Source organism: Panthera tigris, chromosome E1 (genome assembly GCF_018350195.1).
Source record: "Panthera tigris isolate Pti1 chromosome E1, P.tigris_Pti1_mat1.1, whole genome shotgun sequence".
Taxonomy (NCBI): Eukaryota; Metazoa; Chordata; class Mammalia; order Carnivora; family Felidae; genus Panthera; species Panthera tigris.
Genome location: NC_056673.1, coordinates 58,893,605 through 58,915,261, shown reverse-complemented (window position 1 = coordinate 58,915,261; position 21,657 = coordinate 58,893,605). Strand labels below are relative to the sequence as shown.

General features: G+C 60.4%; 1 protein-coding gene across 3 annotated transcripts; it reads right to left on the bottom strand.

Annotated features, from left to right (window-relative positions):
• Positions 1-1,960: 1,960 nt before the first annotated feature.
• SLC26A11 (solute carrier family 26 member 11) lies at positions 1,961-21,574 on the bottom strand. Of its 3 annotated transcripts, none has more exons than XM_042966989.1 (17): positions 21,509-21,574; positions 20,260-20,495; positions 19,526-19,718; positions 19,101-19,186; positions 16,151-16,230; positions 14,882-15,024; positions 14,248-14,423; positions 13,754-13,826; positions 10,866-10,916; positions 8,783-8,843; positions 7,274-7,329; positions 7,045-7,185; positions 5,121-5,248; positions 4,666-4,765; positions 4,134-4,267; positions 3,599-3,671; positions 1,961-2,815 (listed from the first exon to the last, which is right to left on the bottom strand). In XM_042966989.1, the coding sequence occupies exons 2-17, from the start codon at positions 20,491-20,493 to the stop codon at positions 2,724-2,726; spliced, it is 1,821 nt and encodes a 606-aa protein (XP_042822923.1). In that variant the 5' UTR covers positions 20,494-20,495; positions 21,509-21,574; the 3' UTR covers positions 1,961-2,723. The 3 variants fall into 3 exon arrangements, with proteins under 3 accessions (XP_042822923.1, XP_042822924.1, XP_042822922.1); XM_042966990.1 differs by lacking the exon at positions 21,509-21,574 and adding an exon at positions 20,738-21,207; XM_042966988.1 differs by lacking the exon at positions 21,509-21,574 and having other exon boundaries at positions 20,260-20,724.
• Between the last annotated feature and the right edge of the window lie 83 nt (positions 21,575-21,657).

Genomic DNA, 21,657 nt, shown 5'->3' with positions numbered 1-21,657 from the left:
GGCCACTGGCAGTGTTAAAACGGCACGCGTGGCTCACGTCTGTGGCACAGGTTGTGCTTCCCTCGACGGTGGGGTCCTACGTCACCGTTCGCTGCGTCTCCAGGGCTCCGAGCTGCTGTGACAGGCGGGCGGCACCGGTGGGCGTGTGCTCCGCAGGTGACCCGCTCTCTGCCATTCTCAGGCTGTGGCTTCCCGGGGCACCCATGGCTGGGTGGCACGGAGGGGACCCCCAGCCAGCCAGGAAGCGGGGGGGAGACTTGTAGGAGCCAGCACTGAAGATCTCGCTGCTCGGTCAGGGCGGCTGTAACAAAGCAGCATGGCCCAGGCGGAGCCCCCCCAGGTCCAGGATCCGGGGGCCAGCGGGCCTGCTTCCTTCCGAGGCAGAGGCGGAATGCGTTCCCTGCGGCAAGCTGACCGTCTGTGCTGTTCCTCCGCTTGTAGAAGCATCACCCGACTTCTGCCGGCTGCTTCTTCCTGGGGGCGTGTCCGCACCCAAGCTCATTTCCTAAGCACTGAGCGAAAAGGTTAGGGCCCATCCTGATCCAGTATGGACTCGTCTCAGCTCATTACACCTGTTAACGATCCTCTTTCCCAATAAAGTCGCGCGCTTGGGGCACCGGGAGTCTCGTGCTGCCAATCCACGTACGACACCCACCACTGCCTAACGGCCACGGTGTTGGGTGGCGCCGTGACCTTGTCAGCCTGCTGAAGGCAGCATTCCAGCCAGTGCTGTCGTGGACACAGTCCCATGGGCCCGGGGCGTAGGCCAAGGCCCCGAGGGGGCTTACCTGCTGGCGAGGGATGGTGGGGCCCAGCCCCGCATCTTCCGGCACCCAATTCCCAACTCTTTCCATGCAGTTGACCAGACCAGTCCTTTCTCTTTAATTTAACATAAGCTCTAATTAGAAATCAATTATAAACTTAATAAGCTCGTAAATAAGTTATGAATTTTAAACTCAGTAAATTTGTAACTTCATTGTTACATACTATATTGATATAAAATTAAAATACCATCGTTTAACTTAAGTTTTTCGATCTTAACAGGGAGAGAAGACCGCATGCGTGCGTGCACACACACGAGGCGGGGAGGGGCAGGGAGAGAGGAAGAGAGAGAGTCCCAAGCAGGATCCACGCTGACAGCACAGAGCCCAACGCGGGGCTCGAACTCATGAACCGTGACATCGTGACCTGAGCTGAGATCGAGAGTCAGATGCTCAAGCGACCAAGCCCCCCAGGCGCCCCCGCAAATGGTCTCTTGAGATGAACGTCGTTCTGCAACTGTCCCTTCAACAACACCCGTGTGCAGGGGCGCGGGGGTGCCTCGTCCCTCAGCCACACAGCCCTGCAGCTCATGTGCTTCGCGGTCACGACATTCCCAAACGGAGACGCTTAGCTGGCCTTCATTCTCTACAACTGCCAACCGGGCTGCGATGCCCATCCCTGCATCTGCGCCCCGGAAGAAGATTCTGGGAAGCCGTCCTCCAGGCTCACAGGCGGGTAGGGCCGCCAGAGCAGACGGGTGGCCAGTCTCCTGGTTCAAGAAGGGGTGTGCTTGGTGTGTGGGCTGGGGACAACTGGACTGCCGTCCCCCAGGGCCCTGGGCAGCGGCGGCCAGGCAGACAGGGCTCGAGGACATGCTCGTCTGTGCAGATGGAGAGGCTCCTCAAGGAAAGGAAATGCAGATTCAGGGACGGGGTACGCTCGGGGCCTGGAGGGAGAAACATCGCGAGACCGGGGCCCAGGCCGCTGGGCCAGAATGTGTCTTGGTGGGACCACCGGTGAGCTCCAGGGGGTCTATCTGCCCAGTGAGTCCTTTCTCTAAGAAGTTCCGGGAGCACAGGCTTCCTCGGCTGTGACAGCAGGGGTGGAAAGGCGCGTGCACAGGCGGGACAGGCAGAGGTCACGTGTAGAGGCTCAGGAGTCCGTTGTGACACAGACACAGAATAAAATACGACAGAGCCACGGCAAATCACGGTTCTGTTTATTATCACAACGCGTCGTTCACAGCAAGGACTGCACAAAGGTACGGGTCACAGAGCACCACATATGAAAGGACCCCGTCCGCGCACGACCGTAAACGCACGCAGCCACATGCTGACGTACGGAGCCGTACGCACGCTGCAGGGATGGGGTCTGGACTACCGCCAAAGTGGCTGCAGGAGACGGTCTCCTGCAGCTTTTACAAGAAGCGTTTCCGATTTTTACAAAAACACCAAAGCTGCTACGTTTTTAATTTAAAACAACAACAACAACAAAATTATTTTTAACAAGACACTTTGAAATCATTTGGCACACCTTGGCTTTCTCCCCGACGACAAATACGGATGCCGCCACCAAGGCTCGAACCCACCTCCGAGCTGCCCACTCCCAACGTCCCCTGTAACCAGGAAGGTGCTGGGGCGTGGAGACCCCTCCCCTGGACCAGGTGGAAATCCCGTCCCTTCTTTCTCACATGGTCCGTCATTCTAGAAGGCTGTCTTCAAACCACTCCTCAGAAAAACGTGCGTGCACAGGAATCAGAAGGGAGATAAATTTTCAGTCACCCCAAATAAAGGCAGTGAGAGTCCCACCTGCGGATCCTGGTGTGTGGTTTTCCCTCCTCCTTCCAGGGTCACCTGCTCAGAGCCCTCAGCTCAGCGTGTTTATCGGGTGGCATCCGGAATCCTGGCATCAGGAACCTTCTGCGAGACGCCCCGAGCGTCAGGTGCCCGTCGGTGCCCCAATCAGGCCTTCAACAGGGCGACCTTGTGTTCCGGAACAGAATCTTCGCTGATGTTGTAGGGCTGGGTCCCCGGTTCCTGACTCAAGTATTTCTCTGCAGAAGACACAAGGTTTGCAAGCATTAAAAAAGCAGAAGCGGGGAAGGTTCACTTCACAGAATGGGATTCGAGGCTGGCACTTCCGGGTCCCGGTGCACAGGGAGCTGGGGGTCCCCCCGGCCGGCACCCCCAACCCCAGGCAGGCTTCCAGCTACGTCCCTGATCAGAGCCTCATTGCTTTCCAAGCCCCGATAACCCTTCCTCAGTGCCGGGCGGTCCCCTGGCAGGGCCGGGCCACAGCTGTCCCTCTGTCTCCTGTGGGTCGGCCGTTTCCAGCAACAACGTGGATGGATCTCAGACACCACGCTGAGCCGAAGAAATCGGACACGAAAAGAACCTTTGCGATCCCCTTTACGTCAAGTTCTACAACAGGCAAAGCTGACCTACGGTGGAAGAAATGAGAACAGTGGCTAACCCTGGCGGGGGGTCATGAAGAGGGGATGAGGAAACCTTCTGGAATGATGGAAATGTTCCATCTCCACTGCGGACACCTGGCTGTACCCACCTGTCAGAACTCGAGGTGCACGCTTAAGATCTGTGCGTTCACTGAACCTATACGGTACCTTAAATAAAAACATCCCCCCCAAATAAACCCCCAGAACAAGAGGGCCCCCCGATTCTGTGGCCTCTGCCTCACCCACTGTGCCCACGCTCCCCACTCCTGGACCTGTGCGTCCGACCCTCCGATTCCAGAGTTTCTGTCTTGCCGTCCTGCCACCCGGGGCCACGGGCACGTGCGGCTGACGTGGCTCGCTCTCAGATGACCCCGCCGTACCCACCTGCCTCTTCCAGTGTGGAGAAGTATTGTATACCCTTCAGGTCAGCGGACAGCAGGGCGCGGAGAACGGGAACCTGCAGGGCAGGCAGACTTTAATTCTGGGCAGGGATGCTCCTGTCTCAACACGTGGGCACGCGCGGTCTGGGGCGGGCCCCCAGGTCCAGGGCCACCGGCCAGGTCACTGCTTCCCCCAGAGCGACCAAGCAGTTACAACTCCGCCTCTACCCAGGAAAACGGAGGGAAGAAACTGGGCCTCCTGGCTACGCTAGAAGAGGAGTATTTAGAAGTTGACGTTCTAAGGAGGACACAAAAACGAGCTCTCTGCAGACAGGACGAGGAACGTGACCGTTGTCAGCAGGCTTCGGAGCCAGGTGCCCGGGTCAGGGAGCAGGGGCCGCCGTCCTCGCTGTGTGGCTTTGGGCGGCTTACTCAGCCTCATGGGGCCTCGGTGCCCTTGTCCTCATGTGGGGACGGGAACAACGCCGACCTCACGGGCAGGTCTGAGGGCGAAAAGGGTCGCCCGTCGCGACACCCACCTGCAGGCCGACGAAGGCGAGGGTGACGCCGTGCCTGTGGAAGTCTCCCAGGAGGTCCCCGAGCCCCAGCACCACGGTGTAGTCAATGCTGCAGACGTGGGTACAGTCCAGCACCGCGCAGCGTGGGGGGGACGCTGTGGAGACAGGGGCCGGCGGGTCAGGGGCCAGAGCGAGGCCACGGAGGGGTCCGGCCCCAGCAGGGAGGGTGGGGGTGGGGTCCGCAGGACCTGTGATCACAGCCATCTGGAGACAGCAGCAGCGACCCCCTTCAGAGGAGGAACGGGCCCCTTTTATTCCCCGAACACCAACTCCCGGGAACAAAGGACGGTCTTTAGGAACAAACGTTGGGGAACAGCCCCTCCTGCTGTGTGCAGACGGCAGGCACCCACCGGATGCCCCGAGACGCCCCGAGACCTCCTGGGCCTGAGTGGGTGAGCTCCCTGGCTGCTGAGGACAGGGACTCAGGGTCCCGTGGGAGCAGACGGGGGTACAGAGAAGGTGGCAGGGAGTTGGGGGGCCCCAGCCCACGCACCTTCCAGAGTCCGACTCAGTATCGCCTCCCGGAGGGCCTCGATGGCCGGGAAGTGCAGACCGCTGGCCGGCTGCAGGACCAGCACCGGCCCCTCCGACACCTGGGGACAGAGCAGGGGACAGCCAGTGGGTCCCAGAGGCAAGCAGTTCTGAGAGGGTGGCCCCTCCAGCAGGAGGCCCCAACCCAGGCTGACAGAACAGAGCGGGGGGAGCACAGCTGATGGGCCCTCACGCCTGTCCGCAGCCTCACGTGCAGCGGGAGAGCTCTGTGGTCCACGGCAGGAGGCTGACACCCGTCCACTGTGTGCACGGTCACTGGGTGGTGCCACGGGCCAGAGTCGCACCGAGGAGGCGTGCGACAGTTGAGCCAAGGGGTACCGCCCAGGGCACGCGTCACCCCACCAGGCCCCTGAGGCCAGCAGACCCCCGGCTCGGGGAGAACAGATGGGCCGGTACCTGTATCTTGGGTCTGGCCACAGAGTGCAGGAGGATCAGAGCGGACACCAGGGTCCCGGCCAGGATGCCATACTGGACCTCCCAGAAGCAGAGCAGGAATGTCACGCAGAGGGGCAGCAGGTCCAGCCCTGGAAGAGAGGAGTCCAACTGAGGGGTGGCCCCCTCAGGATAAGCTGGGCTCCAGCGAATCCGAGCCCCAGAGAGACCTCCATCTGGGGCCTCAGGGGCTGACATGGGCCACGGCCATGCTGGCCGAGACGTGTCAGGGGCAAGAAAGCCCTCCCTGCCTGGCTGAGGGGCCACTAAGACCTGACAGCCAGGCCCAGGGCCCCTGCCCTCAGGGAGGAGGTCAACCGTGGGCACCTGTCGGGGGCCTGAGGAAGGGACCTGGTGGGTCCTTGGGCAACATGCGTGACTCCTCTGAGCCACGGGAGGAAGGGTCCTAGGGCAGGCGGGAGGGCTCGGGGGTCAGCCTAGGATTCGACCCTGACATGTGTCACTCAGGGGAGGCCCCATCCTCCCTGGGCTTCCGTGGGGGCGGAGAGCACCTGCCGGGCCCACACAGGTGCCCACGCATCTCAGGGCTGTCCCAAAGAGAGCGGCAGCGACACAGCAGGGAGCTGGCACGTGTGGCACATGAAGAAATCACCAATGCCTCTCGGGGGCAGACGGGAGGAACCAGGTAAGCCCCGTAAATCCCTCCACTGCTTCAGCCAGTGAAACAAACACGAGAACGGGAGTTCCGTCAAAGGCACTGCAGGCTCCAGGGAGTCCCGAGAGGAGTCAGGCCGCTGGGGTCACCCTGAGGCCTCTCATCTCTCCCCAGCCAGGCCAGGCTTGAGGCTGGGAAAGGGGAGGAGGGGGGGGTGGAGAGGAGAAAGGGGGAGGAGGGACAGAAGGAGGGGGAGAGAAAGGGGAAAAGAGGAGAAAAAGGAGGGGTGGAGAGGAGGGAGGAGGGGTAAAAAAAAGAGGAACAAGGGGAGGAGGAGAAGAGAAAGGAGAGATGAAGGGGAAAGGGAGTAGGAGAGAGAAGCAGGGGAAAGAAGGAGGGATAGAGAAGAGGGGAAGATGAGGGAATGAGGGGGAAGGGGAGGAGGGGGAAGGGGAAGGGGAAAAAGAGAGGAGGAGAAGGAGAAATGGAGGGGAGGAGGAGAAAAGAAGGGATGGAGAGGAGGAGGGATGAAGGGGAGGGGAGGAGGGGAGAAGCAGGGATGGAGGGGAGAGGAGAAGAGGACGGAGGGGAGGGGAGGAGGGGGAGAAGGAGCAGGGAGGAGAAGAAGAGAGAGAAGGAGGAAGGATGGAGGGGAGGGGAGGAGGGGAGAAGGAGGGATGGAGGGGAGGGGAAAATAGATGAGGGAATGAGAGGGAAGGGGAGGAGGGGGAGGAGGGGGAGGGGAAGAAGAGAGGAGGAGAAGGAGGGAAGGAGGGATGAAAGGGAGGGGAAGAGGGAAGGGGAGGAGGGAGAAGATGGGATGGAGGGGAGAATCCATGAGGAAATGAGGGGGAAGGGGAGGAGGAGAAGGAAGGATGAAGGGGAGGGGAGGAGGGGAGGGGAGGAGGGATGGAGAGGAGAGGAGAAGGGGAAGGAGGGAGGGGAAGAGGGGGAGAAGGAGGGGAGAGGGGAAGAAGAGAGAGGAGAAGGAAGGACGGAGAGGAGGCGAGGAGGGGGAGAGGAGGAAGGATGGAGGAGAGAGGAGGGGGAGCAGGGGCGGGGGGAGGGCAGCAGGGGTGTCTGCGGGCTGCAGACTCACTCCGCACTGCACGGAGCGGGTCTGGGGCACCCTTAACCCTCCTGACCCACGGCCAGCAGGGCCACCTCCCGGGACAACGGTAACCCCCGGCTGCAACCGTGCCCCGTGGGTCCCGGAAGACGGTGGGGGGAGGATCCAGAATACGTGCGCGTGACCGGCGAGCACACACGTACTCTTCACGCGCCAGAGCGTCCCGAAGATCCCGGCGTCGAACAGCGGAGCCACGGCCATGATGATGACGGCGGCCAGGGCGGACTTGGGGATATAGTAGAACAGCGAGGTCAGGTAGTCCAGCGACAGCAGCACCAGCACTCCTGCGGGGTGGGGGCGCAGGGCGTCATGTGACCACCAGCCCCGCCCCGCACGTGTTCCGGGCTTGGGGGGGGGGGGGGGGTTGCTCACCTGTCACCAGGCCCCCTGCTGGGGTGCACACCCCCGACTGCGCGTTCACAGCCGTCCTGGAAGGAAACACAGACGCCCCTGGTGGCTGAGGGGCCCTGGACCGGCAGGGGAGGCTGGCCCCTGGGACCGGAGCGCCTGGAAGGGGATGTCGGGGCCCCGCGGACACTGGCGTCTAAGCGGGGACACTGAGGAGCAGCCAACCCTGCCTGTCCCCAGCCTGTGGCATTTTGTCACGGCAGCGCTAGCAAAAATGTCACTGTGTTCACGGATACGCAGACATGCCGGTGACACTATCGAGTGGGGGACGTCCCTCTCCCCACACACTCGTCTCCCACATGCACGCGCACACGTGGACAGACAGGCCTGGAGAGAGAACCGCCACGGGCTGACGGTGAGGCTCCTCCCAGGGGACTGGAAGTCAACCTCGCTGTTTTCGACTTCCCTTTTTCCCGTCGCCTGTTTGGAAAACTGCATCCGGTCCCGTAACCCCGGAAAAGCCTTCTCTGCCCAAGAACTCGACCCCGGCCCACATTTTCCTCTGCCACCGCGAGCACCACAAAGGTAGAACCCGGTTTCGGCTCCCGATCACCCTGACGGTGACCTGTGCCCGCCTGCATGCCCTCTGGATATGCCAGTCCGTCTGTACGTGTCCACAGAGAGCCTAAGTCGTCTTCCGCTTTTCCAGAGCTGGGCAGAAACTTCATTCCTCAAGCACTCACTGATTTTTCTGGTACCCGTTATACGCAAGGTACTGCGCCGGACGGGGGCACGAGACCTGCGACCTTGATGGACAGGTCACGCTACAAGAGCTGGTGGAAGGTTAGACTGAGGACACACGGAGGGTTTATTTCACAAACCAGCCCAGGGCCCGCAGGCTGCTGGCTTCGTTCTACGCGCTCTCGTTCAACCTCCGGTAACTCTGACGCGGGCCCGTTGTGATTCCTATTTGCAGGCGAGGACACGGAGTGGGCCCCGCGGCCCCTCGGACGCGGGGGTTTGGGGGTGTTGCGGAGGTCCAGTACTCAGACGGGGTCGGGCCAGCGGTTCTGGGGACGCAGGTGCTGCTGGCCAATGCCCCCACTTCTCCCCCCCCAGCAAGGTCACTCTCTGCCCTGCCCTCTGGCCTTCCGGGGGGCGGGGGGGTTGGTGCCAGCACGTGTGGAGGCTGTGCGTAACCCACACCCGTTTCTCCACACGGAGCACGATGCTTCCCGTCCCCTTCCGGAATGCGCTCCGGCAGGAGATGCGGGGAGCCCTGCCGCGTGCTGGGGACGTGTTAGGAGTAAACCGCGGCACCGGCGACCAGGGAAAACAGGTGAGATGGTGAAGGGCGGCAGAGTGAGCCCGGGTCCTGCCTCCCACGGATGCCGCTGATGCAGGGGTGCGGCCGCCACAGGCAGACTTCTGCCCCGGAGGAGAACAGAGGGGCATCGAGATGCGGGCAGGGGCCCAGCAGCCTCTTCCAGCTGCTCCCCCACCCAAGGCACAGGGAAGGACGTGGTCACTCACCGCCCAAAGCTGCCTGTGACCGGGTAGGAGGAGACGAGGGAGCCCAGCACGTTGGTCAGGCCTGGGGAGGAAACGGAAGCAAGAGGTTGATCCGGGGGGAGCGGGACATAAAATGATACAAACACGGGGCGCCTGGGTGGCGCAGTCGGTTAAGCGTCCGACTTCAGCCAGGTCACGATCTCGCGGTCCGTGAGTTCGAGCCCCGCGTCGGGCTCTGGGCCAGGCTCTGGGCCGACGGCTCGGAGCCTGTTTCCGAGTCTGTGTCTCCCTCTCTCTCTGACCCTCCCCCGTTCATGCTCTGTCTCTCTCTGTCCCAAAAATAAATAAAAAACGTTGAAAAAAAAAAAAAAAAATGATACAAACACACGGGACATGCTGATGAAACGGAGGCCGGAGACCAGGAAGGAAACAGGAAGAGGGGAAGGTGGGAGGAATCACCCAGGGGCGTGCTACGAGCGTCCAGGTGTCTGTCACAGGGAAGGAAACACAAATCGTGATCTTTGCCGAGTTCACTGGGGTTGACCCTAACTTTAAAGTAACTCTGGCCCCAGCCTTGCCCCGGTGAACTAAACATGCCTTTTTCCATGTGTAACAGGGCCCAGAAGGCCCACCAGCCCGGAGGTCAGCTATCCCCCTCCTTCCTCAAACCCACACTCCCTTCGTGAGACGACCAGCTAGTACACAAGGTCATGGCTAGTAAGTGCCCCACTCCCGTGACGCTGGCTCACCCACACCTGAGACCCTGGCCGGGACCTACGAACGGAGATAACTAATTAGCCCACGTTTATCACGGGCGGCCCTGCCAGCATGTGGCTCGCCCAGGGCCTTCCCAAAGACCGCAGTCCCGCACGGTCCATAACGCCACAATGGGCTCACAGGTTCAGGTACCCACTCTTGAGACAGCTCAGGGTGGGGCCCGCTCAGAACCAGGCCCTCCTGGGTCCCACAGCCCAGCACGTGCCCCGAGAGCAGGGCCAGACATCGGTGGAGGTAGCAGAGGCCGTGTGCTGACCACACGCGGTCACCCTGACTCTTCGCGATGGCCCCGGAGACTCCGGTCAGAGACCTGACCGCGTGGTGTGGGCGTTCTGCGGCGCCCGTCCGCCACGAGCTCAGAGAGGAGCCCCCCAAAGTCTCTGTGACCCATCCTGGGGCCCCATGCCCTGTGCTGTCAGGAAACTCAGTGGCTCGAGCCCAAAACGCCGCCATGCAGGGAAGCAGCAGGGCAGGGGGCGGGGATGGGGGGCTCCTGTGGACTCCCCCGGGAAGGCACCTACTGGCACCGCCAGGTCAGACCCCTGCCTACCTCACAAGCGGCAGAAAGCAAAGGCAGAAGAGCCTGGTGTCCGCAAATGAAAAACAGTCGTGAGAACTCAATTTAAGATGCGGGTCATGCCCTCCAAATGAATCCCCAGAGGGGCGCCTGGGTGGCTCAGTCGGTTAAGCGTCCCGACTTCGGCTCAGGTCATGATCTCGCGGTCCGTGAGTTCGAGCCCCGCGTCGGGCTCTGGGCTGACGGCTCAGAGCCTGGAGCCTGCTTCCGATTCTGTGTCTCCCTCTCTCTCTGCCCCTCCCCCGTTCATGCTCTGTCTTTCTCTGTCTCAAAAATAAATAAACGTTAAAAAAAAAAAAATGAATCCCCAGAGAGGCCAGATTTGTGGAAAGTAAACAAAAAGCCAGGACACCTGGCACAGACCCACCCAACAGCGGGGCCTACCCGAGTCTTCGCTGACCTGCCTGCCCGGCCTGCAGGGGGGTCACGGGGAGAGGGCGAGGGCAGACGGGGTCCCGGACATCAGCAGGCTCACCCGGAGCCCACGTTCCTCGGCGATCTGCCCCCAACGTGGAACATTCCTGGCATTCCTTGACCCGGAGCAGAGCTACAGACCTCAGGGTCTGGTATACAGCAAGTGCTCAATAAGCTCCAGTCAGTGGCACCAGAGGTCAGCCGCTTACGCCACGTGAGTACGCACGGGACCATCTGGGGACGGGCCCGACTCGCGGCCACCTCTGCTCCTTGCACCTCGCCACGCGCATCACCACGGTCTGAGCAGCCCAAGTGAGACCGCCGCTGGGGTCTTACCGATGGCCAGCAGCTCCTGGTTGGCGTCAACGTGGTAATTATTCTGAGACGCTACGGAGAGAGAATAAAAACAGTCACTAGATACACGGCCTCGCTGAGAAAACGTCCGTCAGACAAAAAACAGATTATCAACTTCCACCCACGGCAACGTCTATGTGATGTAAACGTAAGCGTGTAAACACGCAAAAAAACACACGCATGTATGCAAACAAATACGCTCAAGCGTGTATGCGTGTCTCCCAAGAAAGGGCAGAAAGACGGACGGGAAAACGTGAACAGCGGCCAACTGGGGTGGCGAGGGCGGCTTCTTTGTACGCGTCTGCACCTCCCGCGTGCCCTACGACGACAACGTGTGCTGCTCTCACGAGAAGGGCGAAATCTGAAACGAAAACCTGTCTGATCACGAGTGGGGAGGACCCGGAAGGCACGGACGAGGCCATGCAGACAGACGGGTCGGCAGGCATGGGGTGGGGGTGGGGGGGACATGCGGCAGCCGTGAATCCCAGGCAGCGGCTGGCACGCATTTCTGTGAAGGGCCAGCTGGGAACATTTTAGGCTCTGCCGGCCACACTCTGTCACCACGACTCCGTGCGTGTCACAGCCGGAAGTAGCAGCCGTGGAAACCCGCGATCACGTGAGCAGGACCGCGTTCCAGTAACACCTTTCTGCTACACGAATACTGAGATCATGAACTTCACGTGCTTTTCGTGTGTCAGGAAATCCTAAACTTGTTTAGAAATTTTTTTCAAATGCTTAAAAATGTAACAGCCACTCTCAGGCCATGGGCAGCAGCACGGGTTCTCCAAGCCCCCGATTCAGAGGATGACAAGCTTACAAGTTAGGACAGGAGAGCAACTGACTTCAAAGGAAAACAGGGAGAGAACAAGCAGGGAAGGGCAGAGAGAGGGAGACACAGAATCCAAAGCAGGTTCCAGGCTCTGAGCTGTCAGCACAGAGCCCGATGCAGGGGCTCCAACTCAAGAACCCTGAGATCCTGACCTGAGCCGAAGTCGGATGCTTAACCGACTGAGCCACCCAGGCGCCCCAGAAAACAAAGTTTTAAAGTGAGGCGAGAGGCATGAACTCTTTAAGATGTAGACTCCAAAATGCCCCCAAATCTCCCCTGCCAGAAAAAGATAATCAGAAAAACAAAAGCTGTACAAGAAAGATTTGATCGGAACATGACCTCGAGCAACCACTGGCATTTGGAAGAGAGAGTTCAAGACTCCCTTCGGAAGGACAGAAGGGTCAGGCTGCTGGCAGTTCGCACGAGGAAACGAAATCCTGGCATAACCAGAGCCGATCTATGGAGACAGAGCGACACGGGCACCTTTCCTGGGTTTCATCTTTAGGGTCCACCTAAACCCCAGGGAGAGAGCCTAACCGTCATAAAACGAAATGAAAATGCCACCCACACAGACAACACAAAGCTGGACGTCCAGCAGACCAAAGGGAGGGGACACGAGAAGGATGGAGCAGCCTCAGCCCAGAGGGAGGAATGAGGGCAATAGATATTGAAGTAGATTAAGGTCTCCGGGCCTCCCTGGGGGCAAGGAGGGGACAGGCCAGGTGTGCTCAGCCAACGGAAGGAGCACATTGTTAAAATTTTTTCTATAAATGGTTTTTATTTATTTACTTTTTTAAAGAGCTAGGGAGCCTGAGCAGGGAGAGGGGCAGAGGGAGAGAGAGAAAGAGAATCTTAAGCAGGCTTCATGCTGAGTGAGGAACCCAACACAGGGCCCGATCCCACGACCATGAGATCATGACCTGAGCGGAAATCAAGAGTCAGGCACTCAACCGACTGAGCCACCCAGGCACCTGACATTGTTAAACTTTTAGGAATTGTGGGAACCTGTCACCAAACACAGCCGTTACTATCTATTAGGTGAAAACTTCCCATCAAATTATATTAAAAATAAAGATATACTTAAAACTCCTCCTGGGGCGCCTGGGTGGCTCAGTCGGTTGAGCGGCCGACTTCAGCTCAGGTCATGATCTTGCAGTCCGTGGGTTCGAGCCCCGCGTCGGGCTCTGTGCTGACAGCTCAGAGCCTGGAGCCTGTTTCAGATTCTGTGTCTCCCTCTCTCTGACCCTCCCCTGTTCATGCTCTGTCTCTCCCTGTCTCAAAAATAAATAAAAACGTTAAAAAAAAAAATTAAAAAAAAAAAAAACAACTCCTAAAAAAAACAAACAGAAACTCCTCCTTTGCCTACATACCTTTTCCTAAGACAAGCTCATTTCAAAGCATGTGCACTTGGGGGTGTGGCTACCGCCTGGGGGCGTGGCCATCGCATGGGGGGCGTGGCTGCCGCAATCTCATCCCAAGATGGGAACTTCAAACTCTGTTCTGCTGGGAGCCACGTGGGTGGGGGGAACGTTTCCGTCCAAGAAAAGGCAAAGAGGAAATGCAAGCCCTTCTTTTTCTGGAGAGCAGGCTCCCAGACGTTAGCAGCCACCACTGGGTGAGGTTTTTCATTGTAAATCCACTTTCACCACAAATTTTTGTTTAAAGACAAACATGTACTACTTGGATAAAAACGCAAGCTGTGAGGGGTGCCTGGGTGGCTCAGTCGGTTAAGCGTCCGACTTCGGCTCAGGTCATGATCTCGCGGCCCGTGAGTTCGAGCCCTGCGTCGGGCTCTGTGCTGACCGCTCAGAGCCTGGAGCCTGCTTCCGATTCTGTGTCTCCCCCTCTCTCTGACCCTCCCCCATTCATGCTCTGTCTCTGTCTCAAAAATAAATAAACGTTAAAAAAAAAAAAATTAAAAAAAAAAAACAAAAAAAACTCAAGCTGTGAAAAATCAAAGCAGAGAACGAAAGGAAAAGAGCAGGCAAGCTAGTCAGGCTCCCGGACAGCACCAGGGAGGCGTGGATGGCGGGCACCTTACCAAAGGACTTGGCCACCGCGATGCTCTCCAGGAGACCCATCAGGGGCACCACGGCCAGCCCAGCCCCCATGTCCTGAGGGAGGAGACAGGGACAGTGAGTGACCCTCGGAGGAAGGAGAGCAGGGGTCTGAGCGGGCAGCGACCCATCCTTCGGCTGCGGGGCCGTAAGCTCACACGCGCAAGGAAGCAACTCCGTGTGGCACGTGCACGGAGCAGGACACGGAGCGAACCCCTGCTTTGCCAGCGCCCGTGACGCGAGACGCTCCTCTGGGCTCAGGGCAGGAAAATAAAGGCGGTGTCCTTTGAGGTCGTGCCCCATCTGGAACTCTTTCGTGCCCATCCCTGCACCCAGAGGCGCTCCGCCCTGAGGACTCAGGGGTCCCAACGGGGCTCAGAGCTCCTTGTTACGAAGCGGATGCATCAGGGCACAGACAGAACCAGGCCAGAGGCTGCCGCAGCTCAGCCCAGAGGCCTGGCTCCCCGCCTCTACCCACCTGTACCATCTCGGTGAAGGAAACTGTTCCGTTGGCCGTGGTCACCGAGAAGGGCGGAAGGCGGACGGGGGGGAGCCCCTCGGCCGTCTGTCCAGTTAGAACAAAAGGCTGGTATCCAGTCACCTCGAAGGAGTACGCGACCAGGGCGGCAAAGGAGACCACCAGCGCGTTGCGAGCTAGGACAGAGCGAGAACCGTTGGTGAACCTGGCTCCTCTGGGTGACTGGGGTGAATGCACCCTACCCCAGCCACGGCCCCTGACGCTCCCGCCTGGGAAACAGCACGGGCTCGAGTGACTGTGGGGAGGGCGTGAACACGTGATGCCACGGCAAACCAAGACGGCAGGACGGGCGTATGGCGACGTGCAGGGCCCACACGCGTCACCTACTGGTTCACCTTGCGTCCCACCCCTCGCGTCTTGCCTGGGCTGTGCTGGCTGCTTAAGTGGGGGTGACACCTCTTCCCGGAACGTGAGCCCCATCATGCAGCCAACTCTCAAGTCACATCCAGACCAGAGACAGGAGAATCCCTCGGGGTGGGACTCCGGGGCTGGGGGCGGGGAGGGCACACGGGGCACCCCTCACCCTGGGTGTGCAGGACGGCTGCACGACTTCCTCGGCCGGAACACCCCTCACCTGTTGTGGCCGTCCAGACCAGCGCGTGGCTGAGCCGCACGCCGGGGGGCATCTCAGGGTGGACGGGGGGCACGTGGTTCCGCATCAGCTTCAGCACCAACAGCAGCACCATGCAGACCAGCCCCAGCACGGCATCGCCCACCCTGTGGACAGACACCGGTCATGCCCAGGCCGGCCCAGGGCACACACCTCTGCCCCTCGGTTGCCCCTTCCGCGGGAAAGCCGCCTCTCTCGGATGCTCTTCTCGCTGTCTGCTAAGCAACGTGCTCCCCTGCTCTATTTCGACATTTTGTTCAAAAGTTAGTGACCACGCAGGCCAGCGCAGGCCTGGGAGCCGAGGCCCGAATCCCAGTGGCACTGGGGCCACTAGCTCACGTTTTGAGTCACGTAGCTCCGTGGGCTGCAGAGGCCTGGACTGTTCTAGGAGGTTCACCTGCAGGAAGAACTGCCTAGGGAGACCTGACCGCCTCTTATGCTCTCTGACCAGTCAGTCTCCAATTCTCCTGCCCCCCCTCCCACCCCCCCCAGGAGGATGACCCCCACAGGCTGCATGACCCGGGCCAGGGAGCCCCTGGCTTCCAGTGGGTTCAGCCCCGAGGAGCCTCACAGCAGACGAAGGGGAGAGAGGACAGTCGGTCACAGGTCTCCCCCTCTCCCTCCAGGCCTCAGCACTGGCCCCACCGGGCAGCTACCCCCAGGTCACTGCTCCTCCGGCCAGGGACACGTCCAGACTCCCGGCTCATCTGGGATCCTCTCCTATCGGTCTCGTTACCCTGCCTGCTCTCTGGGGGAGGCCCTTCGACTGAAGAAGCCCCATGACCCGCTGCCTGCCGCCCGTCCCTCGGGCACATCCACATGGTCTGCCTGCCCCGTGGCCTGCGTTCTCCTCACTGAACCACAAACCTCTGGACAGACCGCTGCCCCTCCTCTGCGGGGGGCCCTCCCACTCCTACCACCCAAGGCTCTGTGCAGGGCCACGGGACGGGACCGGCTCTCAGGTCGTCCCGCACAGCGCTTCTCAAACTACAGTGTGCACACTGACCCCCCCGGGGCCCCCGCTGAACGCTGGCTGCTTGAGCAGGTCCGCGCATGGCCGCGAGTCTGCATTCCTAACCACCTCCCCTGTGACGCTGGTGCTGCTCTGGGACCTGTTCGAAGGGACAGGCCCCAGAGGTCGGGAGTAAGTTCCCCCCGGGGGTGGGGCCTGGGAGAGGGGTTCCGGGAGGAAGGGCTTCCCTACACGGGCAGGACCACACGGCCATGAGGTACCTGGTCTCTCCGATGTTGCGGAAGGTGTGATACACTTGCAGGAAAAACTGTCTGGGGATACCCTGCAGTCCCAGGAGGTTCTGTTCAAACGGAGATTCAGATCAGACAACCTTCTCAAAGTGAGGCCTGAAGCCCTCCCCTGCAGCATCTCAGTACATTGTAAACCCAGAGTCCAAGGGCCCTTGCTGGGGGCACATCCCAAGGCTCTCTGGGGACCCTCTGCCCATTCCCAAAGCCCCCAGGGGCAGGGGATCGTGATCCTTGGGCGAAAGAGATCAAGGACACGTCTTGGTGAACAATTCTCCCTTGTGAGGAAAACCAGTCCGGGTGATCTCAAAGCAGGGAGACCTCTTCGTGCGCCCTGGTCAAGGGTCTGGGGTCGCTGCCGGCCCACCCCACCCCGCCCTGCAGGCCCCACTGCCCTTGGCTCCATCCTGTCCCTCACACCGAGTGCCCCATCCCTACCCCCTGCCACTGGCCCGAGGCCACAACCCTCACCCGGAGGCCCACCAGCCAGGCCCACCTGCTGCCAGAAGTACAGCCAGGTGGAGCTAAAGGCAGAGCCCCTGGGGGCTCCGAGGGCCTCCTGGGAAGGATGCTGGGGGACCCAGGAGGGCAGGGTCCTCGGAGGGGAGAAGGCGTCTACCCTGCGTTTTAGTTCTTTTTTTTTTTTTTTAACTTTTTTTTTTTTTAACATTTATTTTATTTTTGAGACAGAGAGAGACAGAGCATGAATGGGGGAGGATCAGAGAGAGGGAGACACAGAATCTGAAACAGGCTCCAGGCTCCGGGCTGTCAGCACAGAGCCTGACGCGGGGCTCGAACTCGCGGACCGCGAGATCATGACCTGAGCCGAAGTCGGCCGCTTAACCGACCGAGCCACCCAGGCGCCCCTTAGTTCTTTATCCACTTGAGACCAGGTGGGAAACATTAGCGAGAAGGTTGATGCCGCGACCCCCAGAAGGGTCAGGCTGCAAGGATCCCCAAACATGCACACAGCCCCAGGTGGGACAGACACTGGGGTGGAGACACATGGATTCTGGGGCCCAAGGAGCTCCCAGCCAGGGCAGGTCAGGAGGAGCCCTACTCCTGACCCTCCCCCGCCCCCAGCTTAGGGCTCTCAAATGGCTGTCGTAACCTGGTCAAGGCGTTAAAGATCTGGGGGACCTGGGATTGCCAAGTAAGAGTGCATTAAGAAGCGGTCCTCGGGGCGCCTGGGTGGCGCAGTCGGTTAAGCGTCCGACTTCAGCCAGGTCACGATCTCGCGGTCCGTGAGTTCGAGCCCCGCGTCGGGCTCTGGGCTGATGGCTCGGAGCCTGGAGCCTGTTTCCGATTCTGTGTCTCCCTCTCTCTCTGCCCCTCCCCCGTTCGTGCTCTGTCTCTCTCTGTCCCAAAAATAAATAAAAAACGTTGAAAAAAAAAAAAAAAAAAAAAAAAGAAGCGGTCCTCTATAGGGGAGCCTGGAGGGCTCAGTCAGTTCAGTGTCTGACTTCGGCTTAGGTCACGATCTCACGGTTCGTGAATTCAAGTTGGGCTCCATGCGGACAGCTCAGAGCCTGCTTGAGAATCCCTCCCTCTCTTAGGATAAATAAACTATTAAAAAAAAAAAAAAGCTGCCCTCTCTGTATTACAATTCCATAAAAGAACAATCCTGACGCTGAAAAAGAAGAACGGTGTTTCCAGAATAAAGGACACACTGTCCCAAGGAGCAGCACTTGCCGAGCTCACCCTGACACACGTGTGCACAGAATACATAAACCGTGCCCACTCACACCTTCCTGAGCAGCGTCTCCTCTCTGGTGCAGATAACCACAGACCTGCCTCCCAGGAGCAGCCTGAGAATCAAACACGAGGGAGGGTTTGGCCCAGCGTCTGGCACGTAGCAAGAGCACAAACAGGGTCAGCTCTGGCTCATACGCCCTCGCGTCCCGGACTCTCCCGCTCTGCCACCATCAGGGAGACGCGCTGGGCCAGCCGGGAGCAGAGCCTGGCCATGGGAGAGGCCGGAGAGGCCGGGAGGTGACACACAGGCAGGGGCGGGCCTTCATTCCCACACCCTGTCTCAGTTCTACTCCGGTCGCCCCACTGAGCACTCACTTCCTTTTTACAAAGCTCAGGGCCAGGCCTAAACAAAACACGCCCTTCGGGAACTTAAAACCCAGTGAAAGGGCAGCAAATAAAGTCCTAAAGCATGGCATCTGAAAAGCACCAAACGGGCGTCTGGGAGGCTCAGTCGGCTGAGCGTCCGACTCTTGATTTCGGCTCAGGTCGTGATCCCAGGGTCTTGGTTAGCCTCATGTCAGGCTCACACGTTGAGCGTTGAGCGTGGAGCCTGCTTAGGATTCTGTCCCTCCCTCTCCCTCTGCTCCTCCCCAGCCCCAAGGTGCAGGGGTGCACAAGCACTCTCTCTCTTTCTCTCTCCCAAAAAAAAGTATACAGAGGTGCCTGGGTGGCTTGGTCAACTGACATCTGACTCTTTATCTTGGCTCAGATCATGATCTCAGTTTGTGAGTTTGAGCCCCGCTTCAGGCTCTACGCAGGACAGCTCGGAGCCTGCTTAGCATACCGCTTGGGACCCTCTCTCTCCCTCTCTCTGTCCCTCCCCTGCTCATTCTCTCCCTCTCTCGCTCCCTCAAAAACAAACTTTAAAAATGTATACACGTGCGTCCAAATTTTTAAAAATAAAATCAAAGAAAAACGGTCAACAGAAATTTAGAAAAAGAAAACTGTAGCAAGACCAGCCTGTTGTTACCAGTCGCCCACGTTACCTCTTGCACGGTCTAACCGTCACTCAGCATCTTCCCCAGGGGCTCACGGGACCGATGGAGATGCGCTGGAGCACCTGTGCTCTGAGCTCCAGAACAGCAAGCCATCAACTGGCCCGCACATATCGACCCCAGCCCCCGTCCCACTACCCACGAGGTGCCCGGGAGCCAGCTAGTGGGCCTACCTTGATCTGCCCGAAGCCAATGGTGATGGTAGCAGCAGACGTGAAACCTTTGATGACAGGGCAGGAGATGAAGTCCAGCAAGAAGCCTGGCCAGCCGAGAGAGAACACTAAGCTGGTCCCAGCTCTGCCCAGTCCCAGAGGACGTGGCTAGATGTGGGCTGGGACAGGCGGCCTGGGTGGAACAAGGCTAAGGACCACATGCCCTGTCTGGACTAGTATAGACAGTGGGGAAGGGAGGCTAGGGTCTGGGACCCGGAGCCCTTCTCCAAGTAGAATAGTAGAGGGCTGAGAGGGCCCCCCTCACTCACACACACACACACGAAGAGCCCTTGGGACGCAAAGAAGGAAATTTTGGCTGAGGGCCAGGGCATCCCCGGGACGCAGGGGCCTGGGTATCCCGTGACAGGGAGGCCCGAGAGTCTTACCCAAGCGCAGGAAGCCCATGGCTAACTGGATGCAGCCAGACAGAAAGGCCAGCAGCACGGCGTAGGCAGGCTCGTGGAAAGTGTAGAAGGAGACCAGGAGGGACATGATGGCCGTCGGGCCCAGGGTCACGTCCCGGGAGGTGCCCAGGAAGAAATACACGAAGCATCCCATGAAGGCAGAGTAGAGGCCATACTGATGGGGAGACAGCACTGAGCATCATGGAGGCACACAGCATGCCCACGGTGTCCCGTAGGCAGGTGTCTAAGCGCAGGATCTGTGGCGGGTGGCTGTTGTGTCCTGCGGGGACCCCGGCGCACAGGCGGGGTAAAGCACTCACGCCGTTAGCCACGGTTGGGGACCTACAGTGACCGGGGCCTCTTTTCCACCTGCTTCCCAGTGGGGTGCCCACAGGAGTACAAAGGCCTGAGCCCTTATCTCAGTCTAGGAGTCTAAGAAAACGTTCTCGTGAGTCATGCTGCCGGGCCCCTCGGGCAACCCAGCACTACTGGTCCAGTGCCTGCGTGTGACGAGTGTGGCAAGAGCGGTTACAGGGGCGTGTGTCTGCCCCAAGGCGGTCACATGCTGCAGACTGCACGCCAAGCCTTCCGGGGGGCCCCACGGGGCTGGGGTTCTGGTGCCGTGCCTGTCTGGAGGGGACACTACGCATTTCTGCTCGCCCCCCGGGACGGTGCTGAGGCTGGAGTGGGGCGGCAGCGGGGGGCAGACGTCTCACCTGGGGCGGGAGGGCAGCCACCTCGGCGTAGGCCAGCGCCTGCGGGATGACCGTGAGCCCGACAGAGAGTCCGGCGATGGCGTCCATCTTCAGCCATGACATGGAATAGTCCGGCAGCCAGGCCAGGATGGGCAGCCGCCTCTGCAGGGCCGCAGGGGAGCAGCAGCGGGCCTGTGGGGCCATACTGGCACCCGAGGGCCTGGCCTGCCCCAACGCTTTCACGGGAGAGGGCATGCCTGGGGTGGGCATGGGGATGACACAGCAGCAGTCAGGGTCTAGGCTTGGGAGAATCCAGCAACAGGGCAGGGTCCAGGGCAGTCAGGAGGGGCACACGGGCCTCCCCCCAGGGGATCTGAACCAGATGGATTAAATCTGCCCCTTTGCTGGCCTCGAAGGAACCCAACAACCAGCGCAGAGGTTCGACAAAAGATGCAGTCCCCCATCCAGTCCCCTGCTCGCTACCCTCCCTGAATCCCACCTGCCCAAACGCCAGCTGCTTTCTTTCCAAGGCCCCTCGACAGAAAGAATGGGATGAACGGTTTTTCGGTGAGGGACCTAAAAGCGAATTAGACCCCACGTCTCTCCTCCCGGGATAATCTGTTTCTTCTTTTTCCCTCGCCAAGGAATTTAACAGCAGCAGCGCGAGGACTAGCGGGGTCCACGGGGGCTCCCTCGTCTGGCAGGCGGCGCGTGGGTGGGGGGCCTGCAGCCTCCAGGACCCCGAGGCTTTCCAAGTGCGCAGCGCCGGCGAACTCCACCCACTACGGCTGACTGCGGCGCGGGAGGTGGGGGTCTCGCATCCTGAGGCCGCGCCTCACCCCACCCCCCACCTGTGGCATTCGCATCCCTACAGGAGCTCCAGGGACTCTAGTGGGCTCTGGGGAACGTTCGAGGCCCCTCCATTAATTCCGGATGCGCAGCATCCTCTAGGGACCTGGCGCCTCCCCCACTCCCCGCGCGCAGAGCCGGCCTCAGACCACCCCTGACCCCCGGACCCCGGCGCACCCCGCCTCCCACCCTCGAAGCCGCCTGCCCCGGACGCTGGGTCTTAGGGTGGGCACCCCACGCCGGCTGACCGTTCCAGCAAGGCCGAGGGCGGCGGGGACCTGGTGGGGACGCGGTGGGGAAGGGTCCCCGCGAGAGGAGCCCGCACCCTCGGGCCCCGAGCCTCCCCCAGCGACCCCCAGCACGTCCCCCCGCAGCTCGCCCACCCCGCCCGGGCCCCGCTCCCCGCCCGCCACAGACCCACCGGGCGCCGCGGCTCGGGGTCTCCGGACGTCGCCGCAGCCCGGGTCTGCGGGAACCGCAGAGGGAGAGAGAGGGAGGGGAGAGTTGGAGGGGCGGGGCCTGGCGCGCACGTGACCCCGGGGCGGGGTCTGTGCCACGTGACCGCGGGCG